The sequence below is a fragment of the Spizellomyces punctatus genome, assembly GCF_000182565.1.
Source record: "Spizellomyces punctatus DAOM BR117 chromosome Unknown supercont1.21, whole genome shotgun sequence".
NCBI lineage: Eukaryota > Fungi > Chytridiomycota > Chytridiomycetes > Spizellomycetales > Spizellomycetaceae > Spizellomyces > Spizellomyces punctatus.
In genome coordinates this window covers 131,535-151,350 of record NW_015971557.1, presented here as the reverse complement: position 1 = coordinate 151,350, position 19,816 = coordinate 131,535, and the positions used below count along the sequence as shown (strand labels likewise).

The following is a 19,816-nucleotide window of genomic DNA, read 5'->3' as shown; positions in this document are numbered from 1 at the left end:
TAGCAATGCAATCGAAGCTTCGAGCAGCACGCGATCACTGTGCCATTACTGTGCCACTACTGTGCCTCATGTCGGCGAGTCGGCGACAAGGTGGTGAAAGCAGCGCAGAGTCCCTTCAAAAACCTTTTCCCTGCACTGCGATTCACATTTTTGACCAAGAGTTTGGCTTTTCGCTTAGCGCTTCAGATACCTTCGGCCCACAGCGCTTGGTATACCCAAGACGACAAGACGACAAACGTCGTCTCGCCCCGGTGGCAACCTTCTCCAAAGTTTGAACTCGGTAGCACCCCGGCCCTGACAGCCATGCTGAGCACCTTCTTGGACCACTTTGTGCCCAAGGGGAACTCTAATGGAGAGCAGCGCACTCCTTTGCAGGACAAGGCGGAAGGCTCTGTCGACCAGCTTAACATGTCGCTCGATGATGCCGAGCAAGTCTCTCCGCAAAATGACCAGTCAACTCGACTATCTCAGGCACACGAAGTCGAAAGGCACGGCCACGACCCAATCCCTGGTCATGAGAATGACACTCACCAGCTCGAAGTTACATTCGCCGCAACGACAGCAGAGCCGGAATCGCTGCCAACAGCTCCCATGTCATCTACTCGCATTTTTGCCCATATGCATTTCAATTTGAGAGCACTATCGGATGCAGATTCACGAACAGATCTCATCAACGCCATAACATTATACGGTGGAAATACAGATAAATCGGACAAGCTATCAAGCGAGGTATGTCCAAGACCTACTGCAATGATCGTTTCAAACTAGACTGAAGATTGTTGTCCCAGACAACCCATATATTGTTGGAGTCAACCACTGACATTACCAGTGTCCTTCTCGATACCCATGACGACGAAAATATGGCTCTTACAGAGTTGATTCAAGAAGCACTATTGCGTGGCATTCCTGTCATCACGGATACTTATATTTGGCAGTGCATTTTGAGTAAAGACGTTCTGGACCCCGAGTCATTTGAAGTTGTTCGGTATGTACCTTATGGTATTGTCTTGGTATATACCCGTGATGTATATGCGCTCATTTGTTTCACAGGCTTGATAAAGATGGCCAATTCATTATCACCAAGGGTCGGCCTAATTTGCGACGGTCCGCCAGCGAGCCTACTGCAGGAACAGAAAATGTTGATCGGCCGATGAAACCGCAAGCCAGGCCCGAACTCCGAACGGCACTGCGGCCCACTATCAAGAGATTTCACTCATATCACCCGAACGGTAATCGGCGACCTGTAACGTCGAGTAGTGAGGAAGACGAAGTTATTATACCATCGCGGCGTGGATCTGCAATATCACCAGGCCCTAGAATTGACATTAAATTTGACCCTGGGTCTCCGCAATCTTCAGGTGATACACTCGACGTAGGCCCGACTCGGCAACGACGTCCCTCCAGTAGTGACGCTCCAGGTACCCCAAAGCAAGGCCGAGTGTACATATATTCTTCCCCCAAAGCAGATAAACCCAAGTTCCTAAATGTTCTGCTGAATGGAAAGAAGGGCGTCGCAAACTCAGGGAGCGATTCAGGGAGCGAACTCGTTGCCAAAAGCTCGCTTGCGATGCCGCGGAAGCTCCCAAAGCCATCGAGTCGCAAACGCCCTCACGTAAATAATTCTTTTCATAAGGAAAATTACGTGGTCAGTCGAGATCGGGCAAACCGGAGCAGCGAAGATGACGGTGACAGTGTTCATGTCTCTCTGCAGAGAGGAAACGGAGAGCAAGTGAATCTGCGTGGGAAGGGACCTGAAGAGCGACGAAGGGACCGTTTAACCAAGGGCGGATCACCGTCCCGTAATCAAACACCTCCTCCTATTTCACCAAGACCGATTCTTGAGCGGCACAATACCCCACTGCAGCGACGGAACAGTGGTACAAGGGGGGTAGATGTATCTGTTCTACCGGGAAACAAAGAACGCGCACAATGGCAGACGATGCTGGCATCAGTTCTGACTGGCGAAGTTATCCGCTCAGAAAAACGACGGATTACCGGTACCCTAACTCAGAAGCAGCAATTGGATCAGCAATACCAAATCTGGTTGGGAATTCGGGCGTACTTGCGGGGACGATCTGTCCCAGAGGAGCGTCAGCGTATTGATGAACGACGGGTGGATGCCGAGGCGACTATCGATGAAGTCCTACGTTTTGAAGTCCAGGCGACGTCGGAAAAATCGCCGTACGATCAGGTCGTTGAGATCCTCAACAGGGTTGACAAAATGGAATCTCTATATCCTACCCGCAAGGCCCTAATTCTTGATAAACCACTGTACGCGGGGTTACCTTTCCAGCATAAAGTGGAAGCGTTAAATTCATGGCTCACCATCAGCAACTCACTGAGATTGCAGCTTCAAGTGCTCAAAAACTGGACCGGAAGTGAAGATTTGCTGACATCCCGTTCGCAGCACCCTTTGTCTCCTGATAAGCGTATCGACACTTCCTTTATTGAACGTATTCTGAAGGAAAGCGGCGTCAAACGTACTTTCCTCGAGATTCGAATCATGTCCGTTTTGCGCGGTCTATTGGCCAAGTGCAAAGCAAGTATGATCGAGAACGCCTCTGCTTTTAAAAAGATGCAGCTGCCAACATATATCAACGAACTGCAACAACTTGCGAGTTTTCCTTCTAATTTGATGGAGGAGATCTTGAAAGTGCGATTGGAGTATACCGAAAAGCTGGCCACGCACAGTGGAGTTATGTTGGACCAAATCATTGAGGACTTTGGTGTTTCATTGAGCTTGGCGATCAGGATCAAGCATGAATGTCAAGAGCTGGATACCCAGGCGGAGGGATGGAGTATCGCAAATAGGTATGTGTTACGTCGATCTGGTCTTTCCATGCAGACATTACTTATAATCATTCTTCGTTAGCTTGAGTCCTTCTTATGACGTGATCTTGCTCAAAAGTTTGAAGTACTACTTCACCCTTTTGAACTGGCGGCTAAAATCATCCACCGACACCGTTTTCTTCAAGGAAGCTGAGCTATTGGAAAATGAGTGGAATTTCATGTCAGCGATCTGCTTCTACATTGATGGTGGAGATGTGGAAACCGCAGTGCAGTTCTGCGAACTCGAGGCCGAACTCTTGGGGAAAGTACTGATTTACCTGGATAATGCTTTGAGAGGGGTTGGAGATGGGCAGAATGGGGAAGCAACAAACGCTCAGCTGACTAGTAGCGGAATGGTCAGATGGTATGCGCGGATGCTGGACAACGTAAGGAGCCGAGCACGAAAGCTGTTGCGATTTCAAAAGTACGTGGATTTTTACATCTCATTTCGAGCGAGGGATGACATTAACACGTGCCATTTTAGAACACTCACTAAGGAGTTTGAAAACTCAGCAGAATATACTGTGTCGGATCCCTATCCTGTTCTAATGCGAAACCTGTTAGCCACCGGACATGCCCTAGTTCGTACCGACACCTACGCGAATCAAGGTGTTTATATTTTCGCCAGTCCGTCCCTCAACAACCGACCAGAATGTGTCGCAAAACTCTTAAAGGCCACTTTCGCCAAGTACGACAATTTTCAGGATTCAATTGGAGATGGTTATATCCTTTTGTTTGCCCCCAAGGATCGTCTTCGAACGGCGGGAATGAGTTGGCAAGGCCGCTCGATGCAAGTCCGCCTCGGCAAAGGAGCAGGACCCATACAGCTGAAGTCGGAACGTGTGCGGCTGATTGCCGACAACAATGAACGATTGGGGGTCTGCAAGGCCATTTTCGAGGGAACCATAAGCTGTGATGTTACTGTGGTAAAACCTCACCGTGCTCATGTGGAGTCTGTCCATGAGGCATTGAAGGCGGTGAAATCAAAGCTGGTGGAGCTAAGCGAAGGTATCATTGGAAGCGTGGCAAAAGTCAGAGTGGTCCTCAGCAGAGTGACTGCAGGAGGTGGTTCTCCAGGCGTCATTGGCGGGATTATCGCTAGTGGGCAGCATGGCGGATCGTCACCTACAACACTCGCACCCCCAGGGCAAAATGTCGAAGCCGTGATAAGTGCAGCAGATCTTGTTGAGGACATGTTCAGTTTTGCATCAGACTTTGGTTGGCGCTCATTAAAGTACATTGGCAACGGTAAAAAGCACCGAACGATGATGAAGCGGTTGGTGGGACTTGCCGTTGAGTGGGTTGATTTCTGTGCGGCAGATTGCTGTGTTGGAGCGTGTCCGCCTACAATGCAGCAAAAGGCGTTCAAATGGAGTCTGATGGCCCTTGAGTTTGCGATGACTGCCACTAGTGGAGGTCGAGTTTACGTCTTAAGTGATGGGGATTTCGGGGAATTACGAATGGGCGTGGCCAGGTGCATGAGGGTACTGATCCGAGGTTTCGAGCAAGGAGGGGGAACGGGTGTCTTGAACGTGGAGGACGTGCTGGGCGCTGTTTTAGCCGGTGGTGGTGGAATTGACAGAAGCAAACTTCAGTTGCCAGTACCCTCAGATCCCGCATCGTCTGTTTCCCCGGGAGCCAAAACCGGAGAAGATCCCAGTGCGCCAGTTCAGGGACAACGGCCGGAGATCTCCGCTCTACGCAATGCTTCGGACACTGACAGCGACCACGATGAACCTAAAACCGGTAACGAGAATGAATCCAAAGAGAATGGGGAGGCGGCGCCTGCAAAGACGACCGAGAAGGTGGATGTACCACCGAAGATCAATGAACCCACCGACGGATTACCATCAGCACCTCAACCTGCTGCACAAGATATGCAAAGCAAAGAGGCCCCGCGGTCCGATACAAAACCTGCGAGCTCACCAGAGCCATCCGCACCGGCACCAGCGTCATCTAATAATACCCGATCTTCTCATGGTGCTTATCATGGGGACACGTTCCTTCAACGGAAGCAGAAAGCCTGGCTGGCGAGAATTGAAAAACTCGAGGAAGAAAGAATGGCTCGTCAGCAAGGTAGTCGTGTTGTAGGCAAAGTTTTGGATTCGAGGAACGTGGTGGATCGGAATATCAGTTTCTTGGCTAGTACAAGCAGCAGCATTAGTTTGCGGTGGCAACAAGGGAAGTTCTTGGGTGGGGGGAGCTTTGGTTCGGTAAGTATTGGATGAGCGTTGTTGATGCACGAATTTGAACGCTATCTAAGCAATTTTACATGCTTTAGGTGTACATGGCTATCAATCTCGAAACTGCCGACCTGATGGCTGTGAAAGAGATCCGCTTCTCAGACGTTACATCCCTCGAATCTCTCCAACGTTCCATTAAAGACGAGATGACGGTACTCCAGCTTCTACACCATCCTAATATCATTGAATATTATGGCGTGGAAGTCCACCGAGATAAACTATATATCTTCATGGAGTATTGCCCCTATTCAGTGGCAAGCTTGCTTGAACACGGTGGACGGTTCGAGGATGAACAGGTTGTAAAGGTCTATGCCAAGCAGATGTTAAGGGGTTTGGAGTATTTGCATGGAAAGGGCATCGTTCATCGGTTAGTATCGCAGGTTTGCTTTGCGTGTAGCTTTGAATGTGTCTGATATATGGTGTCTACAGAGACGTAAAGCCGGCAAACACCCTCTTGGGACAGGAAGGACACATAAAGTTTGTGGATTTTGGAGCTTCAAAGATTTACAAAGCGCAAAAGACGGTCGTTGTGAATGGTGAAGCAAACACCCTTGTTGGAACTCCGCATTACATTGCTCCTGAGGTCATTACGGGTGAAAGCTTGGGAAGACATGGAGCTCAGGATATCTGGAGTATGGGTTGCTGTGTGCTGGAAATGATCACGGGCCGGAAACCCTGGAGTGGACTCGATAACGAGTGGGCAGTGATGTATCACATTGGAATGTCCAACCGGATTCCACCTCTTCCAGATGCGTCTCAACTTAGCCCCGAAGGCATTGACTTCCTCCGACAATGCTTCACTCGTCCAGCACAAGAGCGGCCAACAGCCAAGGAGCTCTTAGTGCATCCTTGGGTAAAAGATGTCGATGAGAACAATCTGGAGGCCGCATCTGCGTTGTTGGATCCTTACAAGGAGGCTGCGGAGAATGCGAGAGCGAGGGCGGCATTAGCCCAAGGGAATCGGCAGTACGAAGGGAGTGAAGATCTGGGAGCTGGAAATGCAAGAGGGAAGGGTAGTGGATTGGGAGGTTTAGGCGAGCTGCCACAAAATGCGCCCGTGTTCTACTCTGCAAGGAGTCCAGCTAGTGAGAGCGGGCCATGGACGGGGACGAACAGCACGGTGACACTGTCGGATGGATCCAGGTCGTCGGCGAGCGACAGTACAACTAGTGGTGCGAATACCACCTCGGATAGTTATTTCCCCGCTACGACAAGGGTCATGGGGGTTCCCAAGGCGTATCCTGGGGAAAATGGGGATGCATCAGGGCCGCCGCCTACAGCTACCACTCCGATGGATGAATTCCCGCCCGTTATCGGAGGTGATCCGAGTGACCCTACGCAAGTAGCCATGACAAACGAAGGAGGGGTGGGCAAGAACACAACTACCCGGTCAACTGCATCCTCAGTAGGACCAGTAGTGATGTCAACGAGCATGGCCCAATCTCCCTTACCCCCCAAGTCTAACCCACCAGCACCGACGTCGGCTCCCAAAGAAGATGATACGGGTGATGAATCTGCGGTGGTAAAAGCTGTTCGTGACGGAGTGGAACCCAGCGACTATCCCAGTCCTGGTGTAGGGTCAAGTTTGGATGGAGAATTGGCATGGCGAGGGGCATTGATGAGGGCCGTCGCTGTCGCGGGCGGTGCGGGGGTTGTGGTTACTCCAAAAGCCGGAGATGAAGGGGAATCAAAGTCATAGGACACGTTTTTTTTTTTTTTTTTTTTGGTGATGGAATTTTTGACTAATCTGTTGGGGGTTTTTTGTTTGAATTATGCTGACGGGGATGAGGTTGTTGTTTGCGTGTGTATTCTTTTTTATTTTTATTTTTTGTTGATGTTTTTTCCTGTTCTTGCTTCTGTTATATTCTTCTCTACGTTTTACTGGTGGTATATTTCAAGTTTTCATAAGGCTATCAAAATACATTTTTTTATGCACGTATTTCGTTTGGAGCATTGCAGAAAATCAGGTGGAAAGCATCAGTTGTGGATTAGGAGTATGCTCACTTTGTCTGGCCTCATCGTCTATTACTGCATCTCGGAGCCTTCTGTGCCAATGGCAAGGCCAAAGTGCAAAATGCTAGCTATAATACATGAATCGATTTCCGTGTCAGATGCATGGCCCACAGTTAGACAACGCAAGGCGCTGGCTTTTCCATGGTGGCCACCGCACATGGAAACCGCAACTTGATGCCCAGCTCTTCGAGTTCTATCATCGCAACTTCTCTACCTGCAGGTTTCGTGTCGCACTAGGCAGCCGTACCGTTATCCCATCCAATTCCTTTGACATTATCACCTGACATCCCAACCGTGACCTAGCGTAACCCTTTAGGCATTTACCATTTTGTGATATAATCAAATTTACCTACGTTTCTGTCAGCCCAAAGGCCAGATCCAACATGTCATTCTCCTCATCCGATGGTTCTTCCAGCTGATCGTAATACTTGTCCTCTACAATGACGTGACCTATCGTTCCATTATGTATGTGTCAATGCTACATTACGGTTCTAGCAACAGTCAGAACCACGTACAAGTTGAACATGCCAGTGATCCTTCACATGCACCTAATGCAAATCGGTTAAGCACATGAACACATCGATGCCAGCTTGAATTGTTATGCATACCCTCCAAATCGATATCGTTCGCATGAGCAATATCCAATAAATTATCGCCCTCCTTGGCGTAAACTGTAACCTTTTCGCCGTCTGGTGTAATGTAGTTCACCTGCAACCTATCCAAGACCATTTGAGTGTGCGCTAATTATTGATATTTAGTGCTCTCCCTTTGCGTACCCTTCCCCAGTTTTCGGCTTTTCCACCGCTTTATGCAATAGTGGTGTCGCACTCTGGAATGATCTCTGTGGAATCGGAACACGGAATGGCCGGGGAGAGAAGGACTGGTACCTTCTTGACACGGAAAGAAGTAGCCTGCAGGGTGCCTGCGATAGGCGGGTTATTGAGGGCAGCATGACGGTGGCAGCCAGGAAGAACAACTGGCTAGACGAAGGCAAAAACTATTCAACTGCTGGTTTGCTAGGATGAGTCACGATGGTTTGTTTCTATGGCAACATGTGTGGGGAAATGACGGCTGAGGTAACATCTCCGACCTCCACAGTTTTCATCCATCTTGCGGGTTCCATTATACGTGTTTGCAGTTTGTAAACGGAAGACAACCACATAATAATTACTTTGTTTTAGCTATTCTACTCTGGGTGACCACCGACTGAAAGCTAAACACGCGATACTTTACACGGAATGCCTCAATTTGGCGGTGCACCCTCCTGCCCTCGATGCGGCAAGGCAGTGTATTTGGCGGAACAAGTCACAGGTCCGAATGGGATGTGGCACAAGTCATGTTTAACCTGCAAGGTATGCATTCTATAGACTTAATATTGTAAATAAGGGCTATAAATGCCACTAGGATGAACTTGCTATGCCTAAAGACATTACCACTCTTCATTTAAGGAATGCAACAAACGCCTTGATTCTACCAGTCTGACAGAGCGGGAGAAGGAGGCTTACTGCAAGACCTGCTACGGAAAGCTTTTTGGTCCAAAGGGTAGGCTACTGATCAAGCAAATAGAGCATAATACACAAGATGGTGCTGACCTACACTAAAGGATACGGTTTCGGCGGAGGAGCCGGCGTTCTCAACACTGATTCAACAATCACGGATACCCAACGATTCTCCCCCTCCCCCAGTCCAAGCAACTCCCGTTCTGGATCCCAGTCCAATCTGATGACCTCTGGAAGCGGGTCGAATCCCAACTTGGCGCGAACGGGTAGCGGGACTGTAACTCCGGGATCGGGAGCAGGTTCGGCCCCGCTTGTGGGGAAACCCAAGTTTGGAGGAGCGGACGTTTGTCCTAAATGCCAAAAACCGGTGTATTTTGCCGAGCAGGTAAACGCATCCTTCCTTTTGTGTGCCAATGACATAGTTTTAACGTCCTGCGCGTGGAACTAGATGGTCGGTCCCATGGGCGTCAAGTACCACAAACTATGCTTCCGATGCACTGATTGTAATAAATTGGTGGATTCGACAACTATGGCGGACAAAGAAGGTGTGATATATTGCAAGATGTGTCATGGTCGAAAGTTTGGACCAAAGGTTTGTTTATTTTATCGAGAATTTCTCGTGACAATATATTGACTCATGTTCTCCATTAGGGCTACGGCTATGCGGGTGGTGCCGCTGGATTGACTACTGACTAATCAGAACCATTAATATCATTTATCTTGTATGCAGTCACATAGAAATAAGAAAACAGATCATGGCCAGTAATAAAGTGCACTTTGGTAATAACTGTTTGGCCTCCGGTATATAGTTGTTGCCATGAGTAAGAGATATAAACGCTCAACACAAGCTCTCCCGCTGTCCTCTCTCAGCCAAAAGGTTCGTTGGATCGCCTGCAGTAACTGTAAAGAGTCTGGGTCATTGAACGCGGCGTATATGGACGTACGGGAAACCAGAGTCTATAAGTCTGAGTACAAAGTTTGAGTATCGCGTTGATGAGGTTTTTGGGACTAAATGTTGTCGTAGAATCATCATCACCATTATTTCATGCCCTGTAGTTTCACTACTCCCATTAATGTACAATATAAACAAGAAACATGCATCCTCCATCTCTACAGATATAAACTACCCGCGAACACTATATCTCTCTTGATTTTGTTGATACCTGAACAAAAAACCAGGATTAACCAGATTGCCCCCTTTTGCAAGAAATCGCCTTTCATCAGACATTGGCTCACCTTCAGCAAATTTATTCTCCAAATCCGTGTTTCCAATACTTTTGGAAGCTGCCACCATCTCTCTCAACAGTTCTTCTAACCGTCGCATACATCGAATAATGCTTCCTTCAAATACATCGGTCATCTTACAGATTTGACTGAACTTTGCGCCTTGGCACCATGCATATACAACATCCATCAGTTCCGGACGGAAACTTTGGACATATTCCTCTTCGTCAATGGCAAGTTTGGATTCTTGAGAAACGCGAGCGATGCGACGCGCGGACTCTTGCATAATACGAAGCGGTACCGCTAATTCGTCTCGCATTTTTGCTTGAACTTTTTCCACCTACAGAAAGAGAATATTGAGATGCAGCCGGTATATTCTTGTTCATCAAAATCAACAAACCTTTTCACCAAAGCAGAAACAGCTCAGCAGCGATACGCACTGCTCTACAGTTAAATCGTTGAAAGCGCCATTAAAGATCATCTCTGTCAATAGCAGCTCATCGCCCGCCGAAATTTCGCAAGCAACTCGACCCTTCATCTCAATTACATCGGATGCAGTTGTATAGCCCAGTCTCCGAAGCACACGACGACGGCATTTCAGCTCATCCAATTGCACAATACTTTCCGCCATTTGAACTTGGCGTTTAATGTTCTTGATTTTAGAGTTGAGGTTGACCTTTGTTTCATACAATTCGAAAACCTCCTGAAGCTCTGGGGAGCTGTGAAGTGGATTCGAGAACAAGCGCTTCTCAAGCAGTTCCACCTTCTTGATTAGCTTCTTGAAGCCGTCGTCGGTGATCTTCATATCCTCCACCGGATCCAGCAGTGGCACCCCGTCGGGAAATCGCTTGTTGACCTCACGAATTGTCTTGAGCAACTGATATCTGTTTTCCGCAGCCCTCAAATCCTTAGGCACAAACACGCGCACGGTGCTAAGTCCGTCAACAGCACTTAATGCACATGGGATCACAACCATGTCGCCCTTCTCCACATTTGCTGGACACGGCTTCGGGTTCTTTGAGCCTTCCTCTGTGCCCGGTGCGCAATGCAAAACGATATCCACAACGATCTTTGGTGCCTCGGGGGCAGCAGTCAAGTCGTCCCCTTTGACTCTTGGTATTGTTTTATGGAATGTAATTATTACTCCCCATCCGAAATCGTACTCCTTCTCTTCCGCATCCGCCGGTGCGTCCATTCGCACTCGCACCAACCGTCCTGATTGTAAGAAGGGAAGGGAATGTTGTGGGTGATTGAGGACATCACGGATGTCCCGGTTGAACTGGTCTAGTTGCGTGCGGATCGTGTAGTACTCTTGAATTTGCTGCTCGTTAGGGATCGTGAGTTCTTCGAGTCTTCTCTCATACACGTGCATCTCTACATAATTCATGTACGTTGGTTATGCGTTAAGATTCCTGAAAACGGATGAGGACTCTTACCTTTTTGAAGCTCGGGTATTTTAGAGCTGGCCTGAAATTGAATGAAACTTCTCTCCAATATGTACTCGGGACTAATACCTTCGATCCTCATTAGGTTAATGATCATCGAGTAGGTGAGATGAAACGCAGAGTTCAGTGGATCCGCCACTCCCTTGAGCATTCCTTTGGCCACCGCGGGTTCCATCTTTTCGTCTATCATCAAAATAACAATACCACGATCATCAAGCCCACGTCGCCCAGCACGACCACTCATTTGAATATATTCACCACCGCCGAGCCATCGAGTTTCTTTTCCGTCCCACTTTCGTACAGCGGTAAATACCACCGTTTTTGCCGGCATGTTGAGCCCGATAGAGAATGTCTCGGTGGCGAACAATACCTTCAACAATCCCTCTTGGAAGAGGATTTCGATCACTTCTTTAAGGATGGGGAGAAGGCCAGAGTGGTGAATGCCGATACCGCGCTTCAACAGCGGCAATAGATGTTCTATTTGAGGTAGACTACGGTCATCCTCGCTCAGGGAAGCTACCGCGTTCTTAAAAATCGTGTCTACCATGCCCTTCTCTTCGGAGCTAGTAAAGTCTAGCTTGGATAGTACCAGTGCATTTCCTTCACATTCTCGCTTTGAGAAAGAGAAGACAATTACTGGATGGTAATTCTTGACCATGATCATCTTAATGATCTTGTACAGATCCGATGGGCCTACATTTGATTTGGAATCAGACATGAGCAGCAGATGGACATTGAACACAAGATGCTTACCCTTAGTACTCTTGTCACGCTTTCCACCCTTCCCTTTGGCGCCCTTGCTTCCCTTGTCGTCCTTATCGCCACCAAGCGAGGCAATGGCTCTTTGAAAGTTATCTTCTCTAAATACACTCTTCTCATCAACAGCTAGATGTATCCCGTCTCCACCTGCCGGAAAGAGATAATGTTGCAGAGGTGTCGGACGGAAGTCGGTATACACTACATGACATGGTTGACTGTGGATCTTGCAAATCCACTCTGCAAATTGCATGGCGTTTGGGATGGTGGCGGAAAGAAATACAAAATGCACCTTGTCAGGTAATAGGATGATAGTCTCTTCCCACACGACACCACGCGCTAAAATAGATACAAGCGATTAGGAACAAGGTTCTGAATGCTGCCTGAGATTGTGGTAAGTTATAGCCGACAATTACCTTTATCTCTCATGTAATGCACTTCATCGAATACGATCCATGCAACCTCCCGAATGATCTCGCTTCCTCTGTACAGCATGGAGCGCAAAATCTCCGTGGTCATGACGAGACACCCAGCACCCGAATTTATGGTGACATCTCCCGTCATCAACCCAACGTCCCCAAACTCCTGTAGCAGTTCTCTGTATTTTTGGTTTGACAAGGCCTGAACAACATATCAAAATTAGCTCACCGCTTAGCCCAAAACAGGTATTTCAACTGTGGGACGCCTACCTTTATGGGACTTGTATATATAACCCGTTGCTTGTTCCGCAAACTCTGCGCAATTGCGTACTCTGCAACCACAGTTTTACCAGCACTGGTATGAGCACTGACTAATACCGACTCATTTCGCTGGATGCTATAGATCGCAGTCCGCTGGAACGGGTCCAATGTGAAGGGATAAGTCCGAGCAGGGTCGGCAGGTGGTACATGCTGTGATATAGGAACATATGGATAATTTGGCGGAAGAGCCACTTGATGTCGTACTTGATGGCTAATGACAAGATGGTTTTCCTTTGTCGAAGCGGTTGCGGTAGGTCCGTTCGTTGCAGGTGCTGACGTGCCGTCAAGTGCGCCTTTGCCACTATCCGCGAGACCTTCTCCAGAGACAGCAAACTCGTGTTCCACTTGCTGCTCTACTTCATCCGCTACTACGGGCCTATACTCGGCGTTTATGGAACGCAGAGTACCTGCAGTCGAAGTTTTGGCCTTTTTCCCATGATGATCTCTGAACTTGTCATCCTTTTTCCGATGGTCAGTCTGATCACTCTCGCGTATACGTTTCGTGGGGATGGCGGGGACCACTGCTGTATCCGCTACTTCATCCTCGTCAAAGAGGTCAAACACATCATCAGTGTTCCCTGCAAACATTGCACAAAACTGGTCAAAGATCTCAAAATGCCCAAGAACTACAAGTAGTCCCATTAAAGCATTAAATTACTTTTCAGCCAACCAGAATGATTGTGCTGACATAAGCCAAATCGTAAGCAATTGCTTACATCATTACGTCAGCAGACAATGGAAGAAGTAACAACTATGCCAGATGGAACAAAATCAATGCAAGTAAATCGGTCGATGCTTAGGTTCTAAATCTCATGTGAGCTGTTTCCATGCGCCCCCCAATTGAGGGTCACGCCCATAAGCACCCACGGTTCGTTGCGGGTAGCACTCACAAGGTTGCGTCAGTTAGGTCAGCCAAGTTGCGACAGGCAAAGATGGGGCATAAAGTTCCTATCCTTTAGATCGTTTGCGGGATATTGTTTGATACGCCGTGGTCGTATGTTAAAAGGGAATCTTGCAAACTTCAAACGAATCATGCGCCAAACCGGCAGATTCACTTTTTTTGCATTGCTGCCCGTGGAAGAACCAGCTCCATGTCAACACAAATAGTCAAGACCCTTGGGGCGCAACCCCATCCTTCTGCATTGCCGCCGTAACACTCGGCCGTGGACGTAAAGCCGGCAGTCGTCAACAATAACTCGTCCTCTCCATTTCTCGCCCATTTGCTGGATGGGGAAATTTTACGTGAGCAGCCAAAGCCTCGTCTCCGTCAGTGTTACCAAGCGATAACTGCAAATTTGCGCGGTAATTTTATTTGGGAACGATTGGGTCGTCACGTGATCGATAATCTCCCATGCCTGTAGGTTTTTGTCTTGCATCGTGTTGCTGTCGTTTGTGCTTGCGTTTGCATCATTTCCATTATTTTTACCCTTGGTTTCCAGCTGCTCCCCCCATGTGTGACTCGCCGCCAATAGTAATGGACTCTGTCTCGACAGATTCCAATTACTACACGCCATCCTATTCTCCTCGCTCACCCGCTCTGCCTCCAGATAAAATTGACAGCTGCGACCTTGAGCGAACCACAGTGCGGTGGGCTCTTCAACTATCGTCGGACGTTTTGCAACAGATTCGCGATGGACGAAGAGTAAGTGATGGAGAATGGTCTGCCGCTCTATGTGCTGCAGACCTGTGCAACGACTTGTGGCCCTCAGAGGCCCCAGCTGCGGGACGACCAGTCACCCCCGCGATTGAAAAAGCACATCTTAATACAGACCAGAAGGCTCACCCGCTACGGCGCAAATCAAACTCGCGAGCAGCTGTCCTTCCCCCCGAACTCATTAGGACCATCTTCAGCTACGTTGATTCATCCCGCTCTCCACATCACTCCCCCACCGCCGCACAAGAACGGGCAGGAAAGCAATCAACTCTATTGTCTTGTCTCTTGGTAAATCGACACTGGTACAGTGTCGCCTCGGCCCGACTATGGAGAAATCCATATTTGCCATCACTGGCTGTCCTCCTTCGGCTCGTCTTCTGTACCCGGCTTAGCTCCCTCAACAAGCGGACCTCCTTAGGGAACAAGGTCTACAGACTGGATCTGTTTCGCTTGCGTTTAAGAGAACCTGCCGCCACTTCGATGCTTCATGTGATTGCACGCAGCTTTCCAGAGCTGAGAGTTCTCCGGCTAGACATTCGACAGTTCACCGCCAGAACAATAAACTATCTGTTCGAGTGTTGCAGACACCTACATACTTTTGCTCTCCGCGGGGATCCTAACGCACATACTGGCAGATATGGTAAAGAGGAGGACTGGGCTCCGTCGAATGTCGTGCACTTTGTTGCAGGACTTGGAAAGCTGAAGGCCTTGGATTTGCATAACAGTATGTTGACATGTTGACGATTACAGAAGTTGGACATATCTATAGTATATGTGGAATCCTTCACTGACATCCTTTACCTTTCTATCGCTTAGTGAAGCGGGATGAGCGGACGGCCACAATATACCACACTGTCATGAATTCGGTAGGCAGCAACCTGAGACATTTGAACCTTGGCCGTACTTGGGTATTGGACGATGTTGTCATCGGAATTGCACGGCGATGTTCGCAGCTTGAGACCATTGTGTTAGAAGAGAACCTGGAAATCACCGACGTTGCGATAAAGGCATTAGCAGAATCCTGTCCTCAACTGCGGTTTGTCAAATTGCGTAATTGCATTGGAATAGGCGATGAAGGAGTAACAGCACTTGCCCTGAGCTGTCCCAATCTCGAGGCCCTTGGCATCAGCTATTCACGATGTACCGATCGATCGCTAAAAGTTGTTGCTCGAAGTTGTAAGAATCTGCACACGTTGTTTATGAACGATCTATGGTTGGAATCGGAGGACACATTGATTGAGCTGGTGGAGCGACGCGGCGCGCGGCTTAAAACACTGGGAATGTGTGGGTGCGAGGTGGTTTCCGATCGCTTCATCCAAGCGGTTGCCAAAAATTGCCCGGTACTACAGGAGCTGGATATTGCAGGTTGCGGCGGTGATGATGTGCCCCAGCCAATCACCCAAGCTTCACTGGAGGAACTAATGAGTGGATGCACGCGATTAAGATCCTTATTAGTAAATGGGATCGACGGGCTATCAGATGAGTTTGTTTTGCAATTGTCGCGTCAGATATGGACCGAACAATTTTGGCTGGAACCACCAGAGGAGTTATCAGGTACCTAGTAGAATGGTGCCTAGTCAGTGGTCTGCATCAGCTAGGAATACGTATTAGGATACCAAACTAAATTATTAGAGATAGGAGGGCGTTCCGAGTGCCACATTGAACTGGACGTTGCCAATCGTGAATATATTTCGTAATAGGTGTACTGCTCTAAAGATTCGAATAACTTCTTGTCTGATCACGTGTAACCGATGACTGTGCATGCCAGTAGTACTAATAGGATCAGCGTTATCAGATTCACGCGACGAATTCGCATTCCAGCCCGACACCCATCTACAACATGTCCGGGACGGTTCGGTGAGTTTCACTTTTAGAGCAATACCCATGTAGCGCTGGTAGAGACTGAGGCGATGTGTGCTAGGGACTACATAGAGAGCAGAAAGAAGTTTGGCATGACATGGTATGTCACGTTTGCTTGGTCCAACGGAGACACGATTTAAGTGACATTCGCGCAATTGGTTCGCATCAAGGGATGACTTTAGCGCATTGAAAGCAAAGAAAGAGGACGGGGCTTTTACTGAGGCGTCTATGATAAAGGTCCGCAGAGAATCTGGTATTTTTAAGTAACCGAGATCATGACCCTCGGATCATTAGTACCGAAAGCAGCTCGATGAAGAGCGCGAACGCAAGCTTAAAGCGCGATTCGACGAGAACAAAAAAGATAAGAAATCTAAAAAGGGAAAAGATCGAGAGAAAGAAAAGAAACGAAAGCGCAAGCGAAAGGACAAAGAAAAAGGCAAAGAGCGCAGGAAAAAAAGTCCTAAACACGACGCAGTGTCTGATGAAAGTACCGATAGAGCTGAGCAGCCAGTAGTTGAGAAAGCAGATAGTGAAGAGAAGGAAGATGGAGAGATCGATGAGTCCAGCAGCGAACCGGAAAAATCACAAGTTCGGAAAGATCGGAGACCAAAACCTTCAAGAAGACGGAGCCGGAAAGGAAGTGCTTTAGACAGCGAAGATTCTAGAACAAGCAGCAGTGAAGAGGACAGCTTGAGCGAAAGTAGCAGTTCTACAAGCGACTCTGGGGGTGGGAAGGAAAGATCAAAGGTACGATTGAACATCTACGCATGTACGTTTGACCCTAGCATTCATATCAATTGCTGTAACAGCGGAAAAGACGTAAATCAAAGGGAGAAAGTGACAGGTCCCAACGGAAAAAGAAGAGGGAAGCGTCGGGACCCGTGCGACTATCAGACTTTCTGGCGCAAGACAGCGATTAAAGGACTCATGAAGAAAATTCTTTGTAGAAATTTGGTACATGATTGTATATACTGGTGCGATGCTATCTAAACAAGCATTATCAAACTCGAGCGATTGTCATCTGCATTACGCTCCGTATAACTTACAAGCAGACAACATAGGTGTGGAGGTGATTGAAAATGGCACTAGGACCCATTGTTTTCCGGATTAATCCGGTTAATCATATCGCATAATCAGAACCCCCATCTATTGCTCAGATTGGTGTGGCATGCATGTAATGCTTTTTTTTTTTTTTTTTTTAAAAACTATAAAAGGGGACCTGCTCCCTCTTCCCTCTTGTTTCTTTACCCTCGACTTGCAAGCATCTGCGCAACATTCAAGCAACACTCTCAAGTCCATCATGAGAATGCCGCTCTGGTGCCGAGGACCTCGTCCGCCCGACAGCAACAGCAATCAGAACCCCTTGCAAACGCTGCTACTACTATGCTGCAACGATCGCAGGTATGCATTATCTTTGTATTTTCCCACGCGGATTATCCAGTCTAATTATTCTGATCTACCTTAGTATCTGAACATCCTCCGACCAAAGAATCTCGGAATCAAGGGCTTAGTAAGATTTCTCTCGTGGTGGTGGGCTTAGTTACCCGGTTAGAACAACCGTAATGTATTGCATGTGTAATTGGGCCTAGTAGCAGTAGTTGGTTGTAAGGAGGGAATTACTTGGCTTTTCCGGGCTGGTTGTCGCCAGTCTATTCCCTGGTGTATTGTGTGTGACATTTGTTTTTGCCAATACACTATGATGCATTTCACGACACACCTCTCCATCAAAAGTTGACAGAGAACGGAGTGAACACAGTTGTTATCGCTGGTGAGCGTCTTCTATTCCGATTAAAGAGGCAGTAGACCTAAGTTTTGGTGAAGGGACCATGACCAATCTATGCTGCGAAACAACGGCACGATCTGCTTTTGTCCGAGGTTTTGATGTATGGTTTTGGCTGATGGAACCGCATGCGGGAATCAAAGCATGCACGATGCTACTCTTTTGAATTTGGGTTATGGGTTTGCGAGGTTAGTGACATGCGAGGAGTTTGTTGGGATACTCGATAAGATCAGGGGACGAGAACCTTGAGTTTGACGTTCAATGCGTTGCTGGGAAGTCTTGTTCTCTACTTGTCTATGTGCCCTTTGCTTGTTGGCTCCGTTCCTCCGATGTACATATATCCAACTTCTCTTTGCGTCCAGAAAAAATAAGCTTGCACACGTGCCCAAGATATCAAGGCCTAACTCTGGGTAGCCACAGTAACAAACCAAGACATGTGTCCTGCCATATCAGTCCAAAGTCAAAGGAGGATGGTCAAAATTACTCGACGCCGGTCAGGGCGCTTCAGCTGTGCAGTATGTGGAAACCGATCATGTTCGTAGACAAACAATATACGCACAATGAAGAAAGTCGCAAATAGCGCAAGCAATTTGAGATGCAAAAACGTAGACTGCACATGATTGGCCGAATGCTAAACCCGACCTACTTATGCACCTTCAACTCTCACCATCGCATCATCTGTCTCCAACTCGACCTCCCCAACCTGATCTCCGTCCTCATTTCTAACCTCTGCGGTAAACTTTGCTTTTATATAGAATATTTCCGGCAATGTTATGTCCTCCGGATTGAGGATCCGATATAATTCATCCAAGTCTGCGCTAGCCTCTACCACACTCTCCCCCGGTGGGATTGTCACCCATTGCTGGCTGCTAACCTTGTCTCTGAACGGACAGTCTTGACCATCGTTATCATAAACGGACCATACGTCACTTGTTGTCCACGGCGTTGAGATCGAGTAAGATTTGGACGATGGGTTGACGATAAAGATAGAGACTTTTGCTACGAGAGGTGTTTTGGGTGTCCAAAGAGATGTTACGTTAAGTATAGGTTTGTGAATGCTGAGATTCGTCCCATCATCGATGCGGAGACGCTGAGTTGTGGTTTCGATGGATGGCATATTGTCGCTTGATCAAACTGTCTGATCTTTGTGGCTAACCGCACGACTGGAAGCCAACGTTCTTGTAGGGAGCAACACACACGTTATTGGTGATGACGTCCTGCAGAGACGAGGCCTGCGCGTTTTGACCCACGTTGGCTATCCTCCTCCTTTGGGCGCCGAACAAATGTGCAACGGTCAAAATCACAAGGAACGTGCGTACCCATAATCTGTGCTTGTCAACGCACGCGTCCCACAAAGCTTTCCATGACAGTGATCATTTCGACAACATTTTCGACAACAAGAAAGTTCGATCATTCCTATCAGGCGTGCAATGGACGACGTACACATCTGTGATCAACGTGCTACCGTTGTCCTGCACAGCGACAATGGCTCCATTGCCAAGAAATATCTCTACCATTGCATTCTAATAAAAGGTAGAGAGCACCTGTTATTCCTTCTCCAGCAGCCCGATACCCTCGTCCCCAATTTGAACCTCATCAATCACCTAGAATGCAGCTAAAGGCACTCGCTGTTGCTCTTATCCTTGCGGTCTCGGCCACCAATGTGTTTGCGGCTCCTGCCTCCCGTCGTGCCATAAACTACCACGGCCCTAACAAATCCAAAACTCCCGGAGCTCTTTGTGAGACTAGCGACCCTAACGCTTACGAATACAC

General features: G+C 48.1%; 7 protein-coding genes across 7 annotated transcripts; 4 read left to right on the top strand and 3 right to left on the bottom strand.

The window, feature by feature from the left end:
- Nucleotides 1-115: 115 nt before the first annotated feature.
- On the top strand, nucleotides 116-6,860 carry SPPG_08380 (uncharacterized protein). The gene is made up of 6 exons (XM_016756539.1): nucleotides 116-729; nucleotides 789-985; nucleotides 1,051-2,811; nucleotides 2,873-3,253; nucleotides 3,314-5,439; nucleotides 5,502-6,860. The coding sequence occupies exons 1-5, from the start codon at nucleotides 304-306 to the stop codon at nucleotides 5,055-5,057; spliced, it is 4,509 nt and encodes a 1,502-aa protein (XP_016604267.1). The 5' UTR covers nucleotides 116-303; the 3' UTR covers nucleotides 5,058-5,439; nucleotides 5,502-6,860.
- A 54-nt stretch (nucleotides 6,861-6,914) lies between these two features.
- On the bottom strand, nucleotides 6,915-8,063 carry SPPG_08379 (adrenodoxin). The gene is made up of 5 exons (XM_016756538.1): nucleotides 7,862-8,063; nucleotides 7,694-7,800; nucleotides 7,601-7,633; nucleotides 7,439-7,535; nucleotides 6,915-7,384 (listed from the first exon to the last, which is right to left on the bottom strand). The coding sequence occupies exons 1-5, from the start codon at nucleotides 8,035-8,037 to the stop codon at nucleotides 7,282-7,284; spliced, it is 516 nt and encodes a 171-aa protein (XP_016604266.1). The 5' UTR covers nucleotides 8,038-8,063; the 3' UTR covers nucleotides 6,915-7,281.
- Nucleotides 8,064-8,182: 119 nt separating this feature from the next.
- On the top strand, nucleotides 8,183-9,368 carry SPPG_08378 (uncharacterized protein). The gene is made up of 5 exons (XM_016756537.1): nucleotides 8,183-8,437; nucleotides 8,534-8,627; nucleotides 8,689-8,969; nucleotides 9,033-9,176; nucleotides 9,236-9,368. Exons 1-5 carry the CDS (start codon nucleotides 8,324-8,326, stop codon nucleotides 9,278-9,280), a joined length of 678 nt encoding a protein of 225 aa, XP_016604265.1. The 5' UTR covers nucleotides 8,183-8,323; the 3' UTR covers nucleotides 9,281-9,368.
- Nucleotides 9,369-9,527: 159 nt separating this feature from the next.
- On the bottom strand, nucleotides 9,528-13,362 carry SPPG_08377 (ATP-dependent RNA helicase MTR4). The gene is made up of 7 exons (XM_016756536.1): nucleotides 12,699-13,362; nucleotides 12,426-12,630; nucleotides 12,007-12,348; nucleotides 11,245-11,946; nucleotides 10,209-11,182; nucleotides 9,821-10,148; nucleotides 9,528-9,747 (listed from the first exon to the last, which is right to left on the bottom strand). Exons 1-7 carry the CDS (start codon nucleotides 13,335-13,337, stop codon nucleotides 9,695-9,697), a joined length of 3,243 nt encoding a protein of 1,080 aa, XP_016604264.1. The 5' UTR covers nucleotides 13,338-13,362; the 3' UTR covers nucleotides 9,528-9,694.
- Nucleotides 13,363-14,151: 789 nt separating this feature from the next.
- On the top strand, nucleotides 14,152-16,119 carry SPPG_08376 (uncharacterized protein). Its single transcript, XM_016756535.1, has 2 exons — nucleotides 14,152-15,127; nucleotides 15,220-16,119. Exons 1-2 carry the CDS (start codon nucleotides 14,200-14,202, stop codon nucleotides 15,963-15,965), a joined length of 1,674 nt encoding a protein of 557 aa, XP_016604263.1. The 5' UTR covers nucleotides 14,152-14,199; the 3' UTR covers nucleotides 15,966-16,119.
- Nucleotides 16,120-16,206: 87 nt separating this feature from the next.
- Nucleotides 16,207-17,273, top strand: SPPG_08375 (uncharacterized protein). Its single transcript, XM_016756534.1, has 5 exons — nucleotides 16,207-16,260; nucleotides 16,325-16,363; nucleotides 16,434-16,500; nucleotides 16,558-17,010; nucleotides 17,073-17,273. The coding sequence occupies exons 1-5, from the start codon at nucleotides 16,244-16,246 to the stop codon at nucleotides 17,181-17,183; spliced, it is 687 nt and encodes a 228-aa protein (XP_016604262.1). The 5' UTR covers nucleotides 16,207-16,243; the 3' UTR covers nucleotides 17,184-17,273.
- Nucleotides 17,274-18,561: 1,288 nt separating this feature from the next.
- On the bottom strand, nucleotides 18,562-19,357 carry SPPG_08374 (uncharacterized protein). The gene has a single exon (XM_016756533.1). It carries the CDS (start codon nucleotides 19,158-19,160, stop codon nucleotides 18,690-18,692), a length of 471 nt encoding a protein of 156 aa, XP_016604261.1. The 5' UTR covers nucleotides 19,161-19,357; the 3' UTR covers nucleotides 18,562-18,689.
- Nucleotides 19,358-19,816: the final 459 nt, after the last annotated feature.